Source organism: Scyliorhinus torazame, chromosome 17, assembly GCF_047496885.1.
Source record: "Scyliorhinus torazame isolate Kashiwa2021f chromosome 17, sScyTor2.1, whole genome shotgun sequence".
Classification (NCBI taxonomy): domain Eukaryota; kingdom Metazoa; phylum Chordata; class Chondrichthyes; order Carcharhiniformes; family Scyliorhinidae; genus Scyliorhinus; species Scyliorhinus torazame.
In genome coordinates, this window is record NC_092723.1 from 4767758 (window position 1) to 4794468 (window position 26711).

The following is a 26711-nucleotide window of genomic DNA, read 5'->3' on the forward strand; positions in this document are numbered from 1 at the left end:
TTGATGTGTTTGAAGTCTACCTGAGAGAGGAGGTTGGCTGAGGCACCTGTGTCCAGCTTGGACTGGATGGAGCAGCGATTGACCTGCTTCACCGCACGCCATTCGTCCTCCGAATCCACAGCGAGGATGGACTGAATGCGAGATGAGTTAGGTGTGGCGTGTTCACGGTGGTAATGATGCCCACTCGGTAGGCGGACTCCAGGCACTCGTCCTCTGGATCCGTTGTGCTGCCAGGATCAGAATCCTGTAATCGTTGTTGCACATTCTGGACGCGCCGTCGTCGGAATTGGGAGCGCTGGCCCCTGACTGGTGGTGCAGACCTGCACAAGGCTGCATAGTGTCCAGGCTTCCCGCAGTTTAAACATCGCCTGCCTCTTGCAGTGCAGTGTTTCTTTAAGTGGGCGTTGCCGCAGTTTGGGCACGTCATGACGTCGGCGTCGTGACGCGGTGTACGTCGTTGCACATGCGCAGTGCGGTCGGCAGACGTCTGCACCTGTGCAGTGTGGGTGTCGGCCGCTTCGTTATCCCGTTCGCATCGCGCATGCGTGGGGCTCCGGGAAAAGTGTGCGAGTTGGCCGCTGTTTTCAATACTGAGGCGCTGCATCGGGGAGATGGCCTGCACACTCATTGCCTCATGGGAGGCAAGTTTCTCATTTTCATCCGATTTGTTTTGGGAATACCGATTTTCTGGGTGCTCATGCACTGAACATGTTTCAATCGCGACTGGCGGGGCCATATGCTTGATTTTTAAGAGCTGCTCTCAGAGGATCAGAGTGAACTCCAAACAGGATTTGATCTCTGATCATGGAGTCAGCAATATCACCAACGTTGCAGGACAGCGCTAGCAGGCAGGGGCTAGTTAAGAAGGCATTGAAAGATTCATCTTTACCTTGAAGACGTTGTCTGAATATGTAGCGCTCGAAGATTTCATTGGTGTCCACTTCACAGTGACTATCGAACTTGTCCAGGATGGTCTGAAACTTTGTCTTGTCCTGGCCTTCGGTGAAGTTAAACGAGTTGAAGAGTTGGATGGCTTTATCACCGCTATTGAGAGGCAATGCGTGGGGCGCGATTCTCTGCTCCCGCGCCGTTTCAGACAATCACCTGGGGCGCCATTTTTACCTGCGACGCTGCTCCGACGCCCTCCCGCAATTCACCCCAGCAGCGAGAATGGCCCCGTCGAGGTCTGTGCGGTGCAGGCCAGAGAATCGCCCGGGGCCCCCAAAAAGGCGATACTCCGTTCTCCCGATATTCTCTGGCCTGGATGGGCCGAGCGGCCTGCCCAAAACGACGGCTTCACGCCGGCGCCATCCACACCTGGTCGCTGCCGGTGTGAACACCGCAGGAACGCTGGGGGGGTTCGCCTGTGGGGGGGGCGAGGGGGGTTCCTGCAGTGGGGGGGTGCTCAAAGAGGGTCTGGCCCGCTATCGGTGCCCACCGATCGGCGGGCTGGCCTCTCTGAAGGAGGACCTCCTTTCCTCCGCCGCCCCGCAAGATCGATCCGCCATCATCTTTCGGGGCTCATTTACGCGGCACCGGCCCTGTCATTTACGTGGTGCCGCTTTTATGCGCCGCCAAGGCCTGGCGCACGTAAATGACGCGGCACCGCTCCTAGCCCCCCGGGGGAGTGTGAATCGGGGTCTGGGAACGGCCTCCGACGCCGGAGTAAATCACTCCGGTTTTCACTCCGGCGTCGGCACTTAGTCTCCAGATTGGAGAATCGCGCCCGTGATCTTTCTTGCATCAGATGCACCCTCGAGGTCTGAGGCTTCGATGTACAGCAGAAACTTTTGCTTGAATGTCCGCCAGTTGGCAGTGAGATTGCCGGAGGTCCTGAGCTGGTGAGGAGCCTGAATCTTCTCCATGGTGCCGGGATACATTTGCTGGTCGTCACGGAATGGACTGAGGTAAGCCACCTTAAATTAGTAGTCTCCTTTAGGTACACTGGTCTAACACTGGCTGCAACTGGATGCAGCTTAGATCAGAAAGATACTCCAGACCTTGAGGTTGGTTCAATCAGGTTTATTGAACTAATAGCACCGTTAGCACAGCTCTCTGTGAGTTTGACTCTCTGCTAACTTAAGTGTGGTTACTCTGACTGAACCAGACTAGCTCTTAGCCACGTGGTGGAGGTGTGAGATTGTAACAACACCCTTGACTGACTCTCTAGATGTTCATCAGTGGAAAGAGGCGGAGTGTGAGTGCCTCGTGTCTTTTATAGTCAGATCCCACCCCTGAGTGTCCTGCCTGCTTATTGGTCATATCCTGTTCTCTGTGTCCATTAGCTGCTTGTCTGTATATTATTATGTGTGTGTCTGCATATTATGACAATCCCTCTCTCCAGTCTATACATATGTTATTGGAACCCACCTCTTCACTCACCTGATGAAGGAGCAGTGCTCCGAAAGCTGGTGTTGTAAGACTTCTTACTGTGCTCACCCCAGTCCAACACCAGCATCTCCACATCATAATATGATGGAGGACAATTTCCATATTCGGATTTCCCTCCTTTCATTGGCTGCTGCCTTGGATGGAATGTTCAGTAATTGTCCCTCAGCTTTTCAATGCTGAACTTTTCCTTTCCAGCTCTGACCCTCAGATCGTCAAATGTGACCCTCTCCTCTGTGCTAACACTGCCCATCTCTGTGCTCCAAATGAAAGGCTGCTCTCCAATGAAAGGCAGCTTCCACTTTGCCTGACCTTCCACTCAAAGTCTGACAGCTTGCCTGTTACCCGTTAGATCTGAGTAGTTGGGTTTCTGAAGGTACGAGATCCTCGTGCACCACACGGTCAATTCAAGAGGCTGCGTTCAATTCCAGTCAGAGGGAGGTAAATAACAGTTAATGAGCTTCTTAATGAATTAAATTACCTTCCCGTCACTGCCATGTGGCATTGCCACCTCGCTGCCCTCCTGCTGCCTGCCTGGTCCACTTCTCCATTCCTGGGGTCAGGCTCCAACTGGAGTGGTTCTGCTCAATTCCACACCTCGCCCCACACCAAGTCCCCCCCCAGTGACCCCCATTAAATTCCACCCACTGTTTCTTTGCAAATTCCTTACTTTTCTCTGACTTCTTCCACAGATCCTTGACTTAGCCTCGTGCTGGGACTCTCAAAGGCACCAGACGGAAATCCAGTGACTGAGCAGATTCTCAGCTCCAGGATGGGGAAGGGGCTTCTCTTGACTGGTCAGTATTGGATATTTGGTGTTGGATTATTTTCATTTCAGACTATCTGAAGTGGTAAATACGGCCACATCACCAGACGATTGTTTTCATCAGAAGGTCACTGGTTTCTCACCTTCTGTCTGTTCATGTGGCTGTTGTTTGCACAGTGCCCTGGGATTGTTTACATCCACAGTAACAGGCAGACAATGGAGCAGTTTAACATCTGACCCAGAATGTGGCACCACTGTCTGTGCGGGCAGCATCCCTGTGATTGCCCAGTATGTGCTGACACTGGCTGGGTTTCCGCAATGCCAGCACCCACTCAGGAAATTATCCTTTTACACCGAGACTGGCTAGATTTTCACAAACTGGTAACCTGCGTAATGTGTTCACACCTTGGAGCTGATTTACCTGAAAGTAAAATCATCATCGAAGACATGGATGTGGGAGTGGGCAATAAGTGTGGGCCAAGGGACGAGGAATCCCAACAAATCTAAATTGTCTTCCAACGTAATTGTTCGAATTTACTTTCGCACCAGAGAGTAATCAAAAGTATATTAAATTAGTTTAGTTTGTAATGGATCCTTTAACACTGAAACTATGAAACAAGTATTTCAAACGATTTTTCCAAATCTGATATGAAATGAAAATGTGTATTTATTTTAATTTTAGTGAGTTTGGTCTTCTTACAGCACGTATCGCTAGGTAAGTTTTTGTACGTTTCTATTTTATATAAATTGGCGGATTTCATTGGTCCTGGGAAAAGTAATGTCGGGTGGAATTTAATAGCCCCATCCGGCAGCCGGTTTGGAGGTGGGAGGGGGTTTAATCAGGTGGAGGGTGTGGGGTGTGGACCCCGTTTCCTTCACACCTCTGCCCCATTGAGTCCCGGATTGGTCAGGCTTAAGGATGGAATCCCCATCCTGATGCTAACTGAGGCCATGGGCAATTACAGCCCGTTGAAGGACTACATTCCATCCGGACATTATCTCCCAGATTAGTTGGTTCAAGATCATAACTTGACTAGAAAAAGCTAATAATAATTCAGTTAGTTACACACAACATATTGAGAGAAGCTTTGAAAGGGAATAGACAGGATCAATTAAGGTAATCCTGGTGGTTACCAATTACAGACTGTCTCCAGGACTCCGATTCAATTTCTTTGCTCTAATTGGAACTTTCAAGGCCTGACAAGAGTGCCAACTTTTAGCTCAGCAAATTGTTCACCTCAAATGCCACAAAACACACATTTTTTATTCGAGGTTTGTGATAAGACGAGAACTCTGACATTACTTCCCCACCCTAAACATCATCAAATAATAATGTCCAGGGAAATCAATTGAAGTGGATGCAGTGAATGGATTCGAGTGACAATTAAATGTGCAGCGTGAGAGGAGATTGAGTGATACGGTGAGAAGGTTTGAAGATCAGGTTGACTAATGTAAAAGTGAGAGGTGTATACAGCCCGGAGACTTTTCTACTTCTGAAACATGATTGTTTTCTTAGCCGTCAGCTCCTGGGATCTCCACCTCCCATCTTGCAAGATGTTTGTCATGATATGCAAACATGCAGCTAATGAACACATAGAATAGGACACGACCAATGAGCAGTCAGGACACTCAGGGGTGGTATCTCACTATAAAAGGGATGAGGCACTCACACCCCGCCTCTTTCCACAGACCAACATCTACAGAGTGAGACAGGGTGTATCCTCAGCATCACACCCCAGCACGTGGCTTAGAGCAAGGCTGGTTCAGTTAGACTGAGTTACTACATTTAGATTGATGTGGAGATGCCGGCGTTGGACTGGGGTGAGCACAGTACGAAGTCTTACAACACCAGGTTAAAGTCCAACAGGTTTGTTTCGATGTCACTAGCTTTCGGAGCGCTGCTCCTTCCTCAGGTGAATGAAGATGTATGTTCCAGAAACACATATATAGACAAATTCAAAGATGCCAAACAATGCTTGGAATGCGAGCATTAGCAGGTGATTAAATCTTTACAGATCCAGAGATGGGGTAACCCCAGGTTAAAGAGGTGTGAATTGTCTCAAGCCAGGACAGTTGGTAGGATTTTGCAGGCCAGATGGTGGGGGATGAATGTAATGCGACATGAATCCCAGGTCCCGGTTGAGGCCGCACTCATGTGTGCGGAACTTGGCTATAAGTTTCTGCTCGGCGATTCTGCGTTGTCGCGCGTCCTGAAGGCCGCCATGGAGAACGCTTACCCGGAGATCAGAGGCTGAATGCCCTTGACTGCTGAAGTGTTCTCCGACTGGAAAGGAACATTCCTGCCTGGTGATTGTTGCGCGATGTCCGTTCATTCGTTGTCGCAGCGTCTGCATGGTCTCGCCAATGTACCACGCTTCGGGACATCCTTTCCTGCAGCGTATGAGGTCGACAACGTTGGCCGAGTCGCACGAGTATGTACCGCGTACCTGGTGGGTGGTGTTCTCACGTGTAATAGTGGTATCCATGTCGATGATCTGGCACGTCTTGCAGAGATTGCCATGGCAGGGTTGTGTGGTGTCGTGGTCACTGTTCTGAAGACTGGGTAGTTTGCTGCAAACAATGGTTCGTTTGAGGTTGCGCGGTTGTTTGAAGGCAAGTAGTGGGGGTGTGGGGATGACCTTGGCAAGATGTTCATCGTCATCAATGACGTGTTGAAGGCTGTGAAGAAGATGACGTAGTTTCTCCGCTCCGGGAAAGTACTGGACGACGAAGGGTATTCTGTCGGTTGTGTCCCATGTTTGTCTTCTGAGGAGGTCGGTGCGGCTTTTCGCTGTGGCGTGTTGGAACTGTCGATCGATGAGTCGAGTGCCATATCCCGTTCGTACGAGTGCATCTTTCAACGTCTGTAGATGTCTGTTACGCTCCTCCTTGCCTGAGCAGATCCTGTGTATACGGAGTGCTTGTCCATAGGGGATGGCTTCTTTAATGTGTTTAGGGTGGAAGCTGGAGAAGTGGAGCATCATGAGGTTATCCGTGGGTTTGCGGTAAAGCGAAGTGCTGAGGTGACCGTCCTTGATGGAGACGAGTGTGTCCAAGAATGCAACTGATTTTGGAGAGTAGTCCATGGTGAGTCTGATGGTTGGATGGAACTTGTTAATGTCATCATGTAGTCGTTTCAGTGATTCTTCGCCATGGGTCCAAAGGAAAAAAATGTCATCGATGTATCTGGTGTATAACGTCGGTTGAAGGTCCTGCGCGGTGAGTAGGTCCTGTTCAAACTTGTGCATGAAGATGTTGGCGTACATCGAGGGCATCTTGAAACCCATCGTACAAGGTACGCCCAGCTTCTGTCGCGACACGACGGACTTCCTACAGAAACTCAGCACCCATGGACCAGTTGAACCAGGAACATTCCTCGTCACAATGGACGTCTCGGCACTCTACACCAGCATCCCCCATGACGACGGCATTGCTGCAACAGCCTCAGTACTCAACACCGACAACTGCCAATCTCCAGACACAATTCTGCAACTCATCCGCTTCATTCTGGATCACAACGTCTTCACCTTCGACAACAAGTTCTTCATCCAGACGCACGGAACAGCCATGGGGACCAAATTCGCACCCCAATACGCCAACATCTTCATGCACAAGTTTGAACAGGACCTACTTACCGCACAGGACATTCAACCGACGTTATACACCAGATACATCAATGACATTTTTTTCCTTTTGACCCACGGCGAAGAATCACTGAAACGACTACACGATGACATTAACAAGTTCCATCCAACCATCAGACTCACCATGGACTACTCTCCAAAATCAGTTGCATTCTTGGACACACTCGTCTCCATCAAGGACGGTCACCTCAGCACTTTGCTTTACCGCAAACCCACGGATAACCTCATGATGCTCCACTTCTCCAGCTTCCACCCTAAACACATTAAAGAAGCCATCCCCTATGGACAAGCGCTCCATATACACAGGATCTGCTCAGACAAGGAGGAGCGTAACAGACATCTACAGACGTTGAAAGATGCACTCGTACGAACGGGATATGGCACTCGACTCATCGATCGACAGTTCCAACGCGCCACAGCGAAAAGCCGCACCGACCTCCTCAGAAGACAAACATGGGACACAACCGACAGAATACCCTTCGTCATCCAGTACTTCCCCGGAGCGAAGAAACTACGTCATCTTCTTCACAGCCTTCAACACGTCATTGATGACGATGAACATCTTGCCAAGGTCATCCCCACACCCCCACTACTTGCTTCAAACAACCGCGCAACCTCAAACGAACCATTGTTTGCAATAAACTACCCAGTCTTCAGAACAGTGACCACGACACCACACAACCCTGCCATGGCAATCTCTGCAAGACGTGCCAGATCATTGACATGGATACCACTATTACACGTGAGAACACCACCCACCAGGTACGCGGTACGTTCTCGTGCGACTCGGCCAACGTTGTCGACCTCATACGCTGCAGGAAAGGATGTCCCGAAGCATGGTACATTGGCGAGACCATGCAGACGCTGCGACAACGAATGAACGGACATCGCGCAACAATCACCAGGCAGGAATGTTCCCTTCCAGTCGGAGAACACTTCAGCAGTCAAGGGCATTCAGCCTCTGATCTCCGGGTAAGCGTTCTCCAAGGCGGCCTTCAGGACCCGCGACAACGCAGAATCGCCGAGCAGAAACTTATAGCCAAGTTCCGCACACATGAGTGCGGCCTCAACCGGGACCTGGGATTCATGTCACATTACATCCATCCCTCAACATCTGGCCTGCGAAATCCTACCAACTGTCCTGGCTTGATGTAATTCACACCTCTTTAACTTGGGGTTACCCCATCTCTGGATCTGTAAAGATTTAATCACCTGCTAATGGTCGCATTCCAAGCATTGTTTGGCATCTTTGAATTTGTCTATATATGTGTTTCTGGAACATACCTCTTCATTCACCTGAGGAAGGAGCAGCGCTCCGAAAGCTAGTGACATCGAAACAAACCTGTTGGACTTTAACCTGGTGTTGTAAGACTTCGTACTGTACATTTAGATTAGCAGAGAGTCGAACTCATTGAGAACTGTGCTAACAGTTCAATAAAACACATTGAACTCACTTCAAAGTCTGGAGCATCTTTTACTCAGAACTGCATCAAGTGGCAGCTTGTGTTATTCCAAATTACTTAACACAACAATGTTCACTGCGTCTCCTGTTTCTGTCTGTTATTCAGGTCCCTCGAAACATGGTTTGTGTTAAATATCTGCCTTCAGTGCAAATTAAAACATGCAAATTAATATCATTGAAAAACCTCAGCAAATGTTTATTCCCATCAGGCCCAAGGATTCAGGAAAGTCCGTCATGTGTTTCTTTTTACATTTTTGTCACCTTATTGTCTTTGATATTTCAAATAACTACAATCTTTTCTTCACAATTTAGTCTCCCCTTACGCACTACTTTGTTACTACTTAAAAACATCTGACAAAAGGTTAGCAAAGTTTAACTTCAACCCAGAAAGTATTGATCCTTACCTCTGCACCCACCTGGTTTATTCAAACGCTCAAGAATCAACCGATATCTCGAAGTGGAAGGACGATGCGATGTACAAGAGATTTAATGATCTGAAAAAGAAGTAAGTGATATCATTCTCTCTGAGTTGTATCAGTTACTAATTTAATATCCACTTTGCAATTTCCAGTGATTTTCACATTAGCCTGTTAAAATAATTCCGGAACCAATTGCGGAATCCTTTGCTCCTGCCTACAGTGGGAAGCTTGGACGATGCCAATCTGTTTTCTGACACCGTGATGAACTTTTGCAGTTCAGCCTGGAGACTTGCAAGTCAGCTCGAGCGTCCCAACAATCCCTTGGGAAAGGAATCAGTTTTGGATACATTTGCATTCCAGCTCTGCTGATTGACAGGCCAGCTCACCAGAATTCACTGCCCCTCCAAATTGTGTCCTCCACCAGTAAGAAACGAAAACGTTTACGTTTGTGATGACATGTGAATGTCACGTACTTGGCAGGTTCGACTTCTTCCTGGACTTTGAAATGAGTAGCCACAGCTAAGGCCGTTATGGGGGCCACTCAGAGAGGTCACTTCTTGATTGAGTTTGGGGTTTGGGAGGCCATGCTGTGCAATGGCCTTTTTGATCAAGTGCAACGATCTGGATCGTGGATTGAAGAAAACATCAGGATAGAAGACACAGAAGAAGACAACATTTGAGCTGTAATGAACAAAGAACAAAGAAAAGTACAACACAGAACAGGCCCTTCGGCCCTCCAAGCCTGTGCCGACCATGCTGCCCATCTCAACTAAAATCTTCTACACTTCCTGGGTCTGTATCCCTCTATTCCCATCCTATTCATGTATTTGTCAAATGCCCCTTAAACGTCACTATCGTCCCTGCTTCCACCTCCTCCTCCGGCAGCGAGTTCCAGGCACCCACTACCCTCTGTGTAAAAGACTTGCCTCGTACATCTCCTCTAAACCTTGTCCCTCGCACCTTAAACCTATGCCCCCTAGTAATTGACCCCTCTACCCTGGGAAAAAGTCTCTGACTATCCACTCTGTCTATGCCCCTCACAATTTTGTAGACCTCTATCAGGTTGCCCCTCAACCTCCGTCATTCCAGTTGAGAACAAACTGAGTTTATTCAACCTCACCTCATAGCTAATGCCCTCCATTCCAGACAACATCCTGGTAAATCTCTTCTGCACCCTCTCTAAAGCCTCCACATCCTTCTGGTAGTGTGGCGACCAGAATTGAACATTGTACTCCAAGTGTGGCCTAACTAAGGTTTTATACAGCTGCAACATGACTTGCCAATTCTTGCCAATACTCAATGCCCCGACCAATGAAGGCAAGCATGCCGTATGCCTTCTTGACTACCTTCTCCACCTGTGTTGCCCCTTTCAGTGACCTGTTGCTATTAAAGGACCTTCCTCCTGGTTTAAGCTTCTGGCTCAGACCTAAGGTTGGCCCACACACCTCCTCTAAACTTTCCCCATCACACCTTAAACTTATGTTCCCTAGCAATTGACATTTAATAATAATAATAACCTTTTATTGTCACAAGTATGAAGTTACTGCAAAAAGCCCCTAGTCGCCACATTCCGGCGCTCATTCGGGGAGGCTGTTACGGGAATTGAACCCGCGCTGCTGGCTTTGTTCTGCATCATAAACCAGTCTAGCCCACTGAGCTAAACCAGCATTTCCGTCCTTGGAAAAAAGCATCTGACTATCCACTCTGTCCATGCCACTCTTAATTTTGCAGATCAAACCCATTTTGTGAAGCGGGTGGTGCTCGAGTGCTGCGGGTTTGAAGCGGTGGATATCTGCTCTTTCCCCAGCAGTCGCCTGTCTGTGTTCACTCTGCCATCGAGGGTTGTCACACTCCACATGAACAACCCGATACTGACCAGGACTGTTTTCTCAGCCCTGCAACCGTGAAACAGTTTGTCAGCAGCACACGTATGTGGGGAACATCCAACAGCTGGAACACCCAAGTGGACAGACTCTGGACCCTGTGACTGGAAAATCTACTGTGTAAAAATGAGTTTAAAAATTGCATTGATTAACGTGCAAAGCATCAAAGACACTTTGCAATGTGTGGCTAACCTTAAGTTACCTGGCCAACCGACCTACTGCTCCTGGAGGGGTGTGGGATTCCGCACCTCAGCATCTACAGGCACTGGTCGAGCTGGTGGTTGCACGGGCCATCCATCTGGTCAGGAGGAAACGACTGTCGTTCCTCCGGCCTGGGTATTCTGCTGCGGGGAAGCAACTTCACCATCTCTGATGTTCAGGAGGTGGTGGGCGGACGCCTCCTCATAGCAGACGTCAAAAATACAAAAACGCCCCTCTCAGACTCATTGACGTGTACGCCCCGGCCGTAAGGAGTGAGCGGCTGGCAGTCCTTCAGCAACTCCCACTGCAGTTGGCCACCTCCAAGCCGGTCACCCTGGGTGGTGACTTCAACTGCATCATCGATGCGGCTGGACGACCCGGCAGAGCCGACAGCAAACTGGACGCTACGTCCAGACTCCTGATGGAAACGGTAAAAGACGCCAAGCTGCACTACATCTTCAGCATCTCTGCAGACGGTGCGCAGCGTAGATACACATGGTCACGGTCAGACTGGTCCCTCCGCTCCAGGATAGACTTCCTCTTTGTGTCCCGTGCTTTCACGGTCAGGTCCACCGACGTTAAGCCGGTGTTCTTCCCTGACCACTGCCTCCTACTGGCTGACTGCCACCTGCAGGAAAACCAGGAGGCGGGCAGGGGGACATGGAAGCTGAATGTGAAACTGTTGCCTCCAGAGAACCTCGAGGAACTGAAAAGGGATTACAAAGGTTGGAGAACCGTGAAACCTCTCATTGAGTCTCCATCTCTCTGGTGGGAAGCAATCAAGGGGACCATCGAGAAGTTTCTCATCCTCAAAGTTGTTCAGAAGGTGAGAGAGATGGGGGGCCATGTCCAGACTCCGGAAAAGTATGCAGAATTTGCCCCAGCTGCAGTCGATGGGGTGGATGTCAAGGAGGATCTCCAAGAGGTGAAGAGCCAGCAACCCTTGCTCTATACTTCGGAGGCCTCCAAGGTTATCTTCCGTTCCGGAGTCCGCTCCGTGGAGCAGGATGAAACGTGCTTGTGCTTCTTCTTCCAAAAGGTGCACAGAGAGACCTCTGTGATCAGCAGCCTGAAGAAAGAAGATGGCTCAGTAAAGTCATCACAGTCTGCCTTCCTGAGGATCAGTAAATCCTTTTATGCTGGACAGTATGATCTGAAGCCAACAGACTGCACGGCTTCCCAGTCTTTCCTGTCGTCCATCACGGAGGTCTTAGACGACAGCGAGCAGGAAAACCTGGACAAACCGTTAACTCTGGATGAGCTGACAAAGGCCGTCAAGTCCTTTGAGACGAGTAAAACTCCCGGAAGCGACGGCTTACCGGCTGAGTTGTATTTGGCTCTGTGGGATTGACGGGCCCAGACCTGCTGGAAGTGTACGAGAGTATGTTCCTGGAAGGCAGCATGTCAGAATCCATGAGGAAAGGCATCATCACCCTCATCTACAAGCAGAAGGGGGAAAGGGAAAAAATTAGAAATTGGCGACCCATTTCACTGTTGAATGTGGATTATAAAATTCTAGCCAAGGTCATCGCCAATCGGGTCAGGTCTGCTCTGGAGTTGGTGATCCACCCTGACCAGACCTGTGCTGTACCCGGCAGGAAGATCTCTGATAGCCTTGCGCGACTCAGGGATACGATCGCCTACGTGCAGGACAGGAGGGTGGACACCTGCCTCATCAGCCTTGACCAAGAGAAGGCTTTTGACAGAATATCGCACACATACATGATGGATGTGCTCTCCAAAATGGGGTTTGGGGAGGGAATTTGCAATTGGATCCAACTGCTCTACACAAACATCTGTAGCGCAGTCTCAATCAATGTGTGGGAATCAGGAAGCTTGCAGATCAAATCTGGAGTCAGGCAGGGCTGCCCCCTCTCCTCTGTCCTGTTTATGTGTTGCACAGAACCTTTTGCCGAGTCCATTATGAAGGATTCGGGCATAAGAGGTGTGCCGATTCCAGGCTCCGGAGGCAACCTGTACATGGACGATGTTTCCATCTTCTGCTCAGATCTGATGTCGATGCCCAGGCTGTTGGTTCAAACTGGCCTCGGGAGCAAAGATAAAGCATGGCAAGAAGGAGTTTGTGTTCTTTGGTAACTGGACCGATCGGTCCTTTGTCCCCTTCACCGTCAAGTGAGATTACCTGAAGGTGCTGGGGTATGGTTTGGAGCAGCTGGGGCTTGTGCGCTCTCCATTTCGGGCAAAAGCCTAGTCATTGACGGTGAGGCGTTGCTGCATGGGGCCCACACGCCGGGCCTGCGCCGCAGCAGTCACCCAAGCCATCTTCAACTTCATCTGGAGATCCAAGAAGGATCATGTCCGAAGGGATACCAAACCTCTGGATAAGGGAGGGAGAAACGTACCCAATGCTGCCCTTATCCTGATGTCCACCTTTGTGTGTGGCTGCATCAAGCTGTGCGTGGACCCCGGTACTCAAAAACCAAGCGTGACGACGTGCTGAGGCTCTATCCGCCCCGGTGATGTGAAGGATGGGTCTAAGTAGTTGGACCGTGCCGTATCACCTTAACCTCATGGAAACATTTGTCAAGGAAAACACCTTTGACCACAAGGCGATCAAGCAGTGGTGTGGACGTAATGTCCTCACGGCCCTTAGGGAAAGGAAGATTTTGGATCTTGTCAGATGTTTCCCTGAGCAGACTGTCAGAGTCACCTGGCACAACGCCTCATCACTGGGTTGCCCCCGGAATGGGTAAACATGATCCAGGGCTGGCATGGTGGTGCCGCGAGCAGTTGCCTCCTGGTTCTGTTTAACTACAGATTTTAGGCAGAGTTGGAACTGACAACACATTAATTTCTTTACCCGTCAGTCTGGCCTCAATAAAACTCGAGATGGATTTGTAGGCATAGTATTATTTATTTTAACCAACTTGCAAGTCTGACTCGCTTCACAAAGACCCAGAACACAAGCTGCCTCCTGGGGTCTTCCGAACCGAGTGCTATTGGAGACAAAGGAATCTCTACAAATACATTTAAATGGCATCAAGGTTCACATACACGATTCCCATAGGTCATCCTATACCCCTCCTGACCTGACCATACATCCTGATTGGCTCACTTCGTATTCCTTCGCATTCCTTAACCCTGGACCTCTTGTTACCCAGCATACTTTTCCCATCCTCTACCAGACACCCCCCCTTCCTTGCCATGCTTTCTGAAATCCTTTGTCTGTGAACTCACTAATATTAGACTGATCACATCCACATTACTGTAACTAATATTTGAACTAACTAGTTTATATCACATTTGCTTGTTCAATTCCTCATTCCCTCCTTTTATCAGTTCATGATAACCTATCTGTCCAACCCTTAGCTACGGCCCCTCATCTAAAAAGATTTGTCGCTGCATTTCCAATTCCTGTTGCAGCCCCCCTTCATCCGCTGCACCCTCGTGGATCCTAACAGCCAAGATTCTAGGGGCGTCTATCTGTTCCAGTGCACCCCGCAATCTACCCATCACGCATTTAAGGATGGCCAGGCCCACAAAGATGCAGCCGAGTGCCACTGCTAAGTACATGACCATATTTATCAACCAGTCCTTCCAATCTCCAAATCCCCAGTCACCCCAAGAGCCAGGGTCCTGCATTCCGTCCAGGTGATCCCGTATGCGATCCATAAATTTAGTGATGTTAGCATTTAGGTCTTGAACTCCAATGATACACTTGCCCTGCACTATGGCGCATACCCCACCCTCACGGGCCAGAAGATAGTCAAGAGCATACCGGTTCTGCATGGCAACCAACCGCAGCTGAGACAATTCCTTAGTTATTGCCCCGAGGGCTCTCAAGGTTTCGTTTCCCAGGATGGTAAGGCCACAAATAAATTAATTCCAATTGCTAACATTGATTAAAAAAAGTAGTATCCTTGCTCCGTGTACAGGCTAGCATCACAATCAGTATATCGGTTGCGTAGGGATTCCCCAGTAGCCCAGTTTATCCAGCTTTGAAACGCCCATTCGGGCCGCCTAGCAATGCGGAAACCCCTAGTCCCAACAATGATATGAGAGACATTCGCCCAGCCACAAAGAAGCTGGAGGCCGGCTATAGGAATTTATAATTTATGGGATCTTAACCTGTCGAACTACACCAAGTTTGGGGGAAGCTTAGTTGATGAATCAAGTCCTGGCGCAATACGACAAGTTGGAAGATTTGTAATATTTGTAGACTTTGCCAAGTTGTTCGATTTCTTGGATTATTCGACTGTGTATAGATGAAGGAATTTATATTATCTCTGCTATTCGGTTATCAGTCGCACTTTGCGAATACTGGAACTCAGCAGAAATTTGCAGTATAAACTCCTCAGGTGCCAAAAGGAATTGTTTTATTTGTAGTCGCTTGATTACAATTTGAATGTCATTTAAAAGGCAATTCGAAGACAATTCGAAGCTTTCAGAGAATTACAGACATTATCTTTCTTTGCTTAGGCAGACAGCTCGAAAGTAACTTTTAAAAGGTCAAAGTCTGGCAATGAAACATAAAGAGAGAGAAAGCTAATATTCAGCTAAACTCAAACTCAAAGTCAAAAGTGGACTAACATCACTGACACAGACTGTTAGACTGACAGAACCCCCAAAAGACATCTCTAAAATGGAGATTAGAAACAAAGGCAAAAACTGACGAAACTAACAGAAAGACAACACAAAGACATCTCCTCAACACACACCCCCAAAGACAATACACAACAATGGCGGGCGGAAACTTTTCAGTTATACACTTTCATATCTGTCTAAAGTCATCTAATTACACCCCAATATAATCCTAATTGGTTTGGGTTAGACTCCAACACATTTGATTTGATGGCAAGCTTCTTCAATGTGCAACATCAGCTTTTTAATTGTTTCATGTCTACATGTTATGGAATGTGATATTTTGCTAATCTTTTAGCTGGCTTGGCTAATGTAACAATTGAGACTTCATATCGAGAATATATATATATGATTCAATGCTCTTACAAACTGCATTGGACTCTTGCCACCTAGTTGCCATGGAACTCAGTCCTTGGCCTTGACAATTAGCACAAGCAGTGTCAAATTGTCTTGCAACTGTGCTGCTATAATCTTATAATGGAATTTTATGCTGTTTCATGTATCATATTGAAGTCCTGAATTTATGTGTGCTGAAATTCTCATTTTTAAAAATGAGTACTAAAACAGCTATCTTTTACCTATACTAGTTGTATTTGAAATACCTGGCTTCTACACCGGCGTTCAATGGAACGCAGGTGGTGTTGTAACAGACGCAGTGGCTGGATGCCTGAGTGATGTGACACCTCCTGTCCGTACAGGTGGGGAACAGACATGTTCGTTTCCACCTCGACCAGCAAACAGCCGTACCCGTCACTGCTGAAACAATTCTCCTACGACCAGGAGTCTCTATTGGGAGTGAAGTGGGTAGGTATGTACGCCCTCCACCATTGCAGCCTATCATACTGCAAGTGGGAATTATCCCGAGGAAGGGCAAGGCAAATAGCCGGTGGTGCTGAACTCGGATCGTAAGGAAGAGTGACTTGCTCGGGCGGTGGCTCGGAACGCTGACAATGAACCACCGTTTGGGGAGTGCCCCAAAGTGGTGAAACAAAAAATAACCTAGACACTGCTGCGGGGTTCGGGTAGCAGACAACCCGTCCCTGGCCATACAAGCGGTGGTAAATCTGGCAGAAGAGATTCATACTACCCGGATTTTCCTCAGTCTGGGCCCTAAATGAATTAAGTGTATCTCCTGATAACCTACGTTCTAGAACATAGAACATAGAACATAGAAAATACAGCACAGAACAGGCCCTTCGGCCCACGATGTTGTGCCGAACCTTTGTCCTAGATTTATCATAGATTATCATTGAATTTACAGTGCAGAAGGAGGCCATTCAGCCCTGTGATTCTGCACCGGCTCTTGGAAAGAGCATCCTACCCAAACTCAACACCTCCACCCAACACCAAGGGCAATTTGGACATTCAGGGCAATTTATCATTGGCCAGTTCACCTAACCCGCACATCTTTGGACTGTGGGAGGAAACCGGAGCACCCGGAGGAAACCCACGCAGACACGGGGAGGATGTGCAGACTCCGCACAGACAGTGACCCAAGCCGGAATCGAACCTGGGACCCTGGAGCTGTGAAGCAATTGTGCTATCCACAATGCTACCGTGCTGCCCTTGAGAACAAATAAATCTACACTATATCATTTTACCGTAATCCATGTACCTATCCAATAGCTTCTTGAAGGTCCCTAATGTTTCTGACTCAACTACTTCCACAGGCAGTGCATTCCATGCCCCCACTACTCTCTGGGTAAAGAACCTACCTCTGATATCCCTCCTATATCTTCCACCTTTCACCTTAAATTTATGTCCCCTTGTAATGGTTTGTTCCACCCGGGGAAAAAGTCTCTGACTGTCTACTCTATCTATTCCCCTGATCATCTTATAAACCTCTATCAAGTCGCCCCCTCATCCTTCTCCGTTCTAATGAGAAAAGGCCTAGCACCCTCAACCTTTCCTCGTAAGACCTACTCTCCATTCCAGGCAACATCCTGGTAAATCTTCTTTGCACCTTTTCCAAAGCTTCCACATCCTTCCTAAAATGAGGCGACCAAAACTGTACACAGTACTCCAAATGTGGCCTTACCAAAGTTTTGTACAGCTGCATCATCACCTCACAGCTCTTAAATTCAATCCCTCTGTTAATGAACGCGAGCACACCATAGGCCTTCTTCACAGCTCTATCCACTTGAGTGGCAACTTTCAAAGATGTATGAACATAGACCCCAAGATCTCTCTGCTCCTCCACATTGCCAAGAACTCTACCGTTAACCCTGTATTCCACATTCATATTTGTCCTTCCAAAATGGACAACCTCACACTTTTCAGGGTTAAACTCCATCTGCCACTTCTCAGCCCAGCTCTGCATCCTATCTATGTCTCTTTGCAGCCGACAACAGCCCTCCTTACTATCCACAACTCCACCAATCTTTGTATCGTCTGCAAATTTACTGACCCACCCTTCAACTCCCTCATCCAAGTCATTAATGAAAATCACAAACAGCAGAGGACCCAGAACTGATCCCTGCAGTACGCCACTGGTAACTGGGATCCAGGCTGAATATTTGCCATCCACCACCACTCTCTGACTTCTATCGGTTAGCCAGTTCGTTATCCAACTGGCCAAATTTCCCACTATCCCATGCCTCCTTACTTTCTTCATAAGCCGACCATGGGGAACTTTATCAAATGCCTTACTAAAATCCATGTACACTACATCCACTGCTTTACCTTCATCCACATGCTTGGTCACCTCCTCAAAGAATTCAATAAGACTTGTAAGGCAAGACCTACCCCTCACAAATCCGTGCTGACTATCCCTAATCAAGCAGTGTCTTTCCAGATGCTCAGAAATCCTATCCTTCAGTACCCTTTCCATTACTTTGCCTACCACCGAAGTAAGACTAACTGGCCTGTAATTCCCAGGGTTATCCCTAGTCCCTTTTTTGAACAGGGGCACGACATTCGCCACTCTCCAATCCCCTGGTACCACCCCTGTTGACAGTGAGGACGAAAAGATCATTGCCAACGGCTCTGCAATTTCATCTCTTGCTTCCCATAGAATCCTTGGATATATCCCGTCAGGCCCGGGGGACTTGTCTATTCTCAAGTTTTTCAAAATGCCCAACACATCTTCCTTCCTAACAAGTATTTCCTCGAGCTTACCAATCTGTTTCACACTGTCCTCTCCAACAATATCGCCCCTCTCATTTGTAAATACAGAAGAAAAGTACTCGTTCAAGACCTCTCCCATCTCTTCAGACTCAATACACAATCTCCCGCTACTGTCCTTGATCGGACCTACCCTCGCTCTAGTCATTCTCATATTTCTCACATATGTGTAAAAGGCCTTGGGGTTTTCCTTGATCCTACCCGCCAAAGATTGTTCATGCCCTCTCTTAGCTCTCCTAATCCCTTTCTTCAGTTCCCTCCTGGCTATCTTGTATCCCTCCAATGCCCTGTCTGAACCTTGTTTCCTCAGCCTTACATAAGTCACCTTTTTCCTCTTAACAAGACATTCAACCTCTCTTGTCAACCATGGTTCCCTCACTCGACCATCTCTTCCCTGCCTGACAGGGACATACATATCAAGGACACGTAGCACCTGTTCCTTGAACAAGTTCCACATTTAATTTGTGTCCTTCCCTGCCAGCCTATGTTCCCAACTTATGCACTTCAATTCTTGTCTGACAACATCGTATTTACCCTTCCCCCAATTGTAAACCTTGCCCTGTTGCACGCACCTATCCCTCTCCATTACTAAAGTGAAAGTCACAGAACTGTGGTCACTATCTCCAAAATGCTCCCCCACTAACAAATCTATCACTTGCCCTGGTTCATTACCCAGTACTAAATCCAATATTGCCCCTCCTCTGGTCGGACAATCTACATACTGTGTTAGAAAAGCTTCCTGGACACACTGCACAAACACCACCCCATCCAAACTATTTGATCTAAAGAGTTTCCACTCAATATTTGGGAAGTTAAAGTCGCCAATGACTACTACCCTATGACTTCTGCACCTTTCCAAAATCTGTTTCCCAATCTGTTCCTCCACATCGCTGCTACTATTGGGGGCCTATAGAAAACTCCTAACAAGGTGACTGCTCCTTTCCTATTTCTGACTTCAACCCATACTACCTCAATAGGGTGATACTCCTCGATCTGCCTTTCTGCAGCTGTTATACTATCTCAAATTAATAATGCCACCCCCCCACCTCTTTTACCACCCTCCCTAATCTTATTGAAACATCTATAACCAGGGACCTCCAACAACCATTTCTGCCCCTCTTCTATCCAAGTTTCCGTGATGGCCACCACATCGTAGTCCCAAGTACCGATCCATGCCTTAAGTTCACCCACCTTATTCCTGATGCTTCTTGCGTTGAAGTATACACACTTCAACCCATCTCCGTGCCTGCAAGTACTCTCCTTTGTCAGTGTTCCCTTCCCCACTGCCTCATTACACGCTTTGGCGTCCTGAATATCGGCTACCTTAGTTGCTGGACTACAAATCCGGTTCCCATTCCCCTGCCAAATTAGTTTAAACCCTCCCGAAGAGTACTAGAAAACCTCCCTCCCAGGATATTGGTGCCCCTCTGGTTCAGATGCAACCCGTCCTGCTTATACAGGTCCCACCTTCCCCAGAATGCGCTCCAATTATCCAAATACCTGAAGCCCTCCCTCCTACATCATTCCTGCAGCCACGTGTTCAACTGCACTCTCTCCCTATTCCTAGCCTCGCTATCACGTTCTAGTTGTACTCTCCTCCTTACACGCCCCGTCCTCTCTCTCTTGTCCCCCTCTCTCTCTCACAACCTCTTCCTACCCTCTCCGCACGGTCTGACTTTACCTTTATGGCACCAATCTTAACACATCCAAAATCAAATTTACATGTACTCCAAAAACAAGGCAATGTCCACGTAATGTCCCCTTCCCATCGCCGGGACCGGTGCAATTGCTTCATGAGTCCTGCATTGTCCGTTAACCTGATGACCTTCCACAAGTCGCAGAATGTCACCTCGGCATAAGTGAAATGTCCGTGTAGTTTGGTTGGGGTCACAGATGGAGATGATATTTCCCTTTTCCATTTCCGCCGCCGATGTCACTCCAAGCGAGGCGAGGCCGAAGATTACACAGGCAGTGCGTAGCCACCCCATCATGCTCCACACCTGTAAAACAGCGCTGGGGCAGGGAGGCAGGTTAATCTGTCCAAGAAAATGAGGCCCGTTATCAGAACTCAACTGAACTGGTATGCCGTACCGGGGAATGATTTCCCGCCTCAGAACTTTAACCACAGTAGCAGTTTTATTATCGGTAGTCGGATACACCTCAACCCACCTGCTGAACACATCCACAATAACCAAAACATATTTTTAACAGTGACAACATTGACACCTTTCCAACTCAATGTAATCCATTTGGAGCGTCTCAAAGGGACCACTGGGCAAGGGGTTTGCCTCATACCACAAGGGATACCTTTGCCGGTGTTATATTGCTGACAAATCAAACACCGATTACTGATACTCTGGGCCAGCCCCTGCATTTTAGGGTGCCACTAAGTGTCCAGCAACAAATCACTAGTCCCCCGAGCCCCACAATGAGTTGCAAAGTGTACACATTCGATGACCCATAAAGCCAGTACATCAGACATACAAGTCTGATGTGCTGGCGTGGTCCATAAAGAGGAAACAGAATCATATGTACAACCTAACCGTTTCCACATTTGTTTATCACTCTCAGGAGCGTCCTCCTGTAACCTTATGGTGTCTTGGATGGTTGGCATTGGCTTGTCAGAGGCAGACCTATTTATTGCAGAACGTTTAGTATGACCTAACATTTTAGGCACCATCACTTGCTGAATTTGCGCGGCTGTCCGCGCTGCACAATCTGCTTGTTCATTAGAGACGGGGAACTGGCTGAGGAGCTGAACAGGTTTTTTGGGTCATTCTTCACAGTGGAAGACACAAATAACATGCCAGTGACTGATGGAAATAAAGATATGATAGGTGAGGACCTTGAGATGATTGTAATCACTAAGGAGGCAGTATTGGGCAAGCTAATGGGGCTAAAGGTAGACAGGTCTCCTGGCCCTGATGGGATGCATCCCAGAGTGTTAAAAGAGATGGCTAGGGAAATTGTAAACGCACTAGTGATAATTTATCAAAATTCACTAGACTCTGGGGTGGTCCCAGAGGATTGGAAAGTAGCAAACGTAACACCACTGTTTAAAAAAGGAGGTCGGCAGAAAGCGGGTAATTATAGGCCTGTAAGCTTAACTTCAGTTGTAGGGAAAATGCTGGAATCTATCATTAAGGAGGAAATAGGGGGGCACCTGGAGGGAAATTGTCTCATTGAGCAGACGCAGCATGGGTTCACAAAGGGTAGGTCATGTCTGACTAATTTGGTAGAATTTTTTGAGGACGTTACCAGTGCAGTAGATAACGGGGAGCCAATGGATGTGGTATATCTGGATTTCCAGAAAGCTTTTGACAAGGTGCCACACAAAAGGTTGCTGCATAAACTAAAGATGCATGACATTGAGGGTAAAGTGGTAGCATTGGTAGAGGATTGGTTAACTAACAGAAAGCAGAGAGTGGGGATAAATGGGTGTTTCTCTGGTTGGCAACCTGTAACTAGTGGGGTTCCTCAAGGATCAGTGTTGGGCCCGCAGTTGTTCACAATTTACATAGATGATTTGGAGTTGGGGACCAAGTGCAATGTGGCAAAGTTTGCAGACGACACTAAGATGAAATGAAATGAAATGGTAAAGCAAAAAGTGCAGAGGATACCGGAAGTCTGCAGAAGGATTTGGATAGGTTAGGTGAATGGGCTAGGGTCTGCCAGATGGAATTTAATGTTGCCAAGTGTGAGGCTATCCATTTTGGGAGGAATAACAGCAGAATGGATTATTATTTAAACGGTAAGATGTTAAAACATGCTGCTGTGCAGAGGGACCTGGGTGTGCTGGTGCACGAGTTGCAAAAAGTTGGTGTGCAGGTGCAACAGGTGATTAAGAAGGCTAATCGAGTTTTGTCTTTCATTGCTAGAGGGATGGAGTTCAAGACTAGTGAGGTTATGCTGCAATTGTATAGGGTGTTGGTGGGGCCACATCTGGAGTATTGTGTTCAGTTTTGGTCTCCTTACCTGAGAAAGGACATATTGGTACTGGAGGGAATGCAGAGGAGATTCACTAGGTTGATCCCAGAGTTGAGGGGATTAGATTATGACGAGAGGTTGAGTAGACTGGGACTGTACTCATTGGAGTTTAGAAGGATGCGGGGGGATCTTATTGAAACATAAAATTATGAAGGGAATAGAAAGGATAGATGCGGGCAGGTTGTTTCCACTGGTAGGGGAAAGCAGAACTAGGGGGCATAGCCTCAAAATAAGGGGAAGTAGATTTAAGACCGAGTTTAGGAGGAACTTCTTCACCCAAAGGGTTGTGAATCTCTGGAATTCCTTGCCCAGTGAAGCAGTTGAGGCTCCTTCTTTAAACGCTTTTAAGAAAAAGATAGATACCTTTCTAAAGAATAAAGGTATTCGGGGATATGGTGTACGGGCCGGAGAGTGGAGCTGAGTCCACAAAGATCAGCCATGATCTCATTAAATGGCGGAGCAGGCTCGAGGGGCCAGATGGCCTACTCCTGTTCCTAGTTCTTATGTTATTACCAACGTCAACTGGGGTCTTACCGTTTGTATGGGCAGCGCATTTAATGACGGAAATCTGCGCGGGCATAAGGAGGGCCTGCAGTAGGTCCTTAACTAAACCCTGGTGGGATATTTCCGTGCCGGCCGAGATAAGGAATCCCCTATTCTTCCAGAGCTGTGGGTTGGCTGAAGTAGAGTGTTAATCGTTTCAGGGACCTCAAAATATTTTATGGAAGTGCCGTCTGGCATGACTTGAGGTGCGTACTCTGTTGGATCTGAATGATCCACTGCCCTCCTTACCATAGGACCCAGATCCTTGGCATGGTACTGGTCGTGGACCTGACGTGTAATATGAGGGCCTACAGAAGCTGACTGTGCCCATAAATGTGGTGGTATTGTAACAAAATCGGCTGTACCTTCTTTTCCTGTGACTGTAGCTGTAATCTTGACTGGCCATTCGGTCCCAATTAACGGCCGGTATTTGTCCTCCATCTCCCTGTTTTGTCCAGTTCTGTCGTAGGTCAGGGTAATGTGGTGCAGTGAATGTTCAATGTCTAACGTCCACCACTAGGGTGTGATAGAAATATAGCACTGTTGTCTCATCCTCCATGATTGAACTGTTACCCCTTCGTCTCCGCACTCTAGCTGTAGCTGGAAGATACACAGTAAATCTCGGGCCAACAAGTTACAGTCCAATCCAGTAGTCACCACAAACTGATGATCCCCAGACTTATTCTCGTAAGTGACTGTCACAGGTTCAGAAATAGGATACTCACACACCTGTCCTTGGAACCCCGACAATTGCTGGGTGTGGTTGGATAGTGGTAGTCGAAGTTCTGATTGCACCGAAGACATGGCTGCTCCAGTGTTGATTACAAATGGGCAGTGTTGATCTCCTATCTGCAGAGAAATAATAGGTTCCCTGTCCGATTGGAGAGTCCTTATGACTAAATTAGCTAGTTAATCTTGTGTTGGGAAAGGGTTTGCCTGGGAGAAGTTGGTGTACCTCATCTGTCCTCCCCTTGGTGGGTACCCCCTCCTTTTGGGTCAGGTAGTCTTTTCTTTACTCGAGTCCACCTCTCTTTACTTGCGCGTTTTTTGAATGCACACTCCTTTTTCAAGATCTCCAGAGTTTTCTGGTTCCCCTTTCACTAATTGGAATCCCCATTTTAAGGGCATTTTCTTGCCAACTTAATAACATGATCTTATCCCTCTCCTGTTGACAATATTGTCTCCATAATCTAATTAACTCTTTAGCTTTCATACTTTGACTCTCTTTTTTTAAATTTATTTGCCTATTTATAACCAATGGCAATTTTTGCTACTTGGCAAAGTTATTTAAAAGGTTTTAACAGTGTTCTTTTAAAACTTAAAATGTTTGAAAATTCAAATTGAATTACTGCAAACTACAAGCTTAGCTCTGATCTCAACTCAGAACTGAATTTACGATTTTCTTAACACAAACTGGTATAACTTTTACAACTTAATTAATTTTTTATCTTAACACATTTTATTTTAACAAGTTTTTCTTACATTCACAAAAATGTTGGCTGCTATCAATGAGGGAGCAGTTAGCTGCGGTGATTTATACCAGAGCAAAGTCAACTGTCATCTCCAGATTTACACTTTTTAAAATGGTGTCAGTGAGTTTCTTTAAGTTTCTATTAATTCACAAATAAAATGAAATAAACATTATTTCAAGTAATTCAAACTTAAGATTCTGGCAATTTCAATCAATTGCTTGCTAAAATAATTAACTTTTATCAAAGAGGTGGAGAAATCCACTGGTTTCCTTTAATTAATTCAAAACGTAACTTTGCTGGAGTTTCACTGACTCGAAAGAAAGGTATCCGATTACACCACAGGCTGCTGCTGTTATCTCAAGGCCCATGTGAGAAGCACTGTCTGTCGTCTTTAACTTTGGCTGCTGTTAACCCTTTGAAAGACTTCTGCTTTAACTAACATGCAGCATCCAGTTCTATGGATGTTCTTTTGTTTTGAAATTTATCCAAACATTTCCCCATAATCTCTAACTAGTCTTCAAGACTGCGTTTCTTGCCACTACAGTCCAAGGATATAATTTTAGCTTAATCAACTATAGATTTTAAAACACTCATGGAACTGAACCCTCCTGTCTGAGGTCCCATCAGTTCATCAAAAACACGCACACATGGAATTAAACCTTCATCCAATGTCACATCAATTCCAAAACACGCACACATGGAATTAAACCATCATCCAATGTCACATCAATTCCAAAACACGCACACATGGAATAAAACCATCATCCGATGTCACATCAATTCCAAAATTAACCCAAAACCGAACGATCGATTTATGATATCCCATCAGTTACATTTTCTAATCCCCAGACTGACCTTTGATTTCGTCGAGACGATCTTTCCTTACCAACCGCCAGTGACCAGACCAATCAGACCATGAGAAGAGGGGGAAACCAATGTGTGTCATTTTCCAGCGACACACATTGTGGGCCCATTTCCACTTTCCTTGTCCAACATCAGTCTAATTCTGATTTCGCGGCTGGTCGGTGACCGTCTGGAGAAATCCCGGGTTTTCGGCACCAAATGAAAAAACATTAATTTCTTTACCCGTCAGTCTGGCCTCAATAAATCTCGAGATGGATTTGTAGGCATCGTATTATTTATTTTAACCAACATGCAAGTCTGACTAGCTTCACAAAGGCCCAGAACACAAGCTGCCTCCTGGGTCTTCCGAACCGAGTGCTATTGGAGACAAAGGAATCTCTACAAATATATTCAAATGGCATCAAGGTTCACATACACGATTCCCATAGGTCATCCTACACCCCTCCTGACCTGGCCATACATCCTGATTGGCTCACTTCATATTCCTTCGCATTCCTTAACCCTGGGCCTCTTGTTACCCAGCATCCTTTTCCCATCCTCTACCAGACACCCCTCCCCCCTTCCTTGCCATGCTTTCTGAAATCCTATGTCTGTGAACTCATTACTATTAGACTGATCACATCCACATTACTGTAACTAATATTTGAACTAACTATTTTATATCACATTCGTTTGTTCAATTCCTCAGAACCACTATTGTGATGGTTTAAGCTGAGACATCCTCTTTAGGTTCTGTGGTAGAACCGGTGATGATGATTAGATAGACTTGGCAAGCAGCTAATTGGAAATGTACAATTTCCCATTGGGGCCTGTGATTGGTGGGGCGAGACAGAAAGTTCCAGAGAGAAGGTGGATCTTGTGAAGAGTTCCAGGCACGAAGCAGCTTTGAATCTCTCTCTCTCTCTGCCTCCTGATTTAGGGAGCTTTCTACAACCTGCAGTTTCAGATTGGATTCATGATTAGGAGATCACTGGCTACAAAGAGCTATGTTGGCAGCATAGAACAATCTCATAACTACTAAACTGTTTTTGCAGTTTAAACCCTTTCCCTCCGTTCCCGTCCTGTTTGCGTCTGTCTTGTGTGGGTATGGGTGGACGGTGGGTTAGGTAGATTGGCAGATCAATGTTCTGTTATTCATTCATATATTCATCTTTTCCTCTTGTTATTAATAAACAGTTTGTTAATGTTTTTACTGATAAATCCGTTGCCTGCACCTCATTGCAACAGCCAGGGCCAAAATCTCGATAATTTAATAAGAATTAATTCACTTATATTGCGAGCCCAGGTTGAGGGGGGCTGGAATTGCCAATGCGCTCACCCAGGGTGTCGTGACAAAAGGCCCTGGTTGCTAGGTAAC

The 26711-nt window shown here is 47.1% G+C and overlaps 1 protein-coding gene across 1 annotated transcript in view; it reads left to right on the forward strand.

The window, feature by feature from the left end:
- The window catches only part of LOC140393657 (chitinase-3-like protein 1), a 107165-nt gene that overhangs the window by 12272 nt on the left and 68182 nt on the right, over positions 1-26711 (forward strand). Inside the window, exons 2-4 of the mRNA XM_072479939.1 lie at positions 3081-3185; positions 3837-3869; positions 8573-8765. Of these exons, the coding sequence (XP_072336040.1) occupies positions 3161-3185; positions 3837-3869; positions 8573-8765 (251 nt within the window). The 5' untranslated portion in view covers positions 3081-3160. The remainder of the gene's footprint in view (positions 1-3080; positions 3186-3836; positions 3870-8572; positions 8766-26711) is intronic.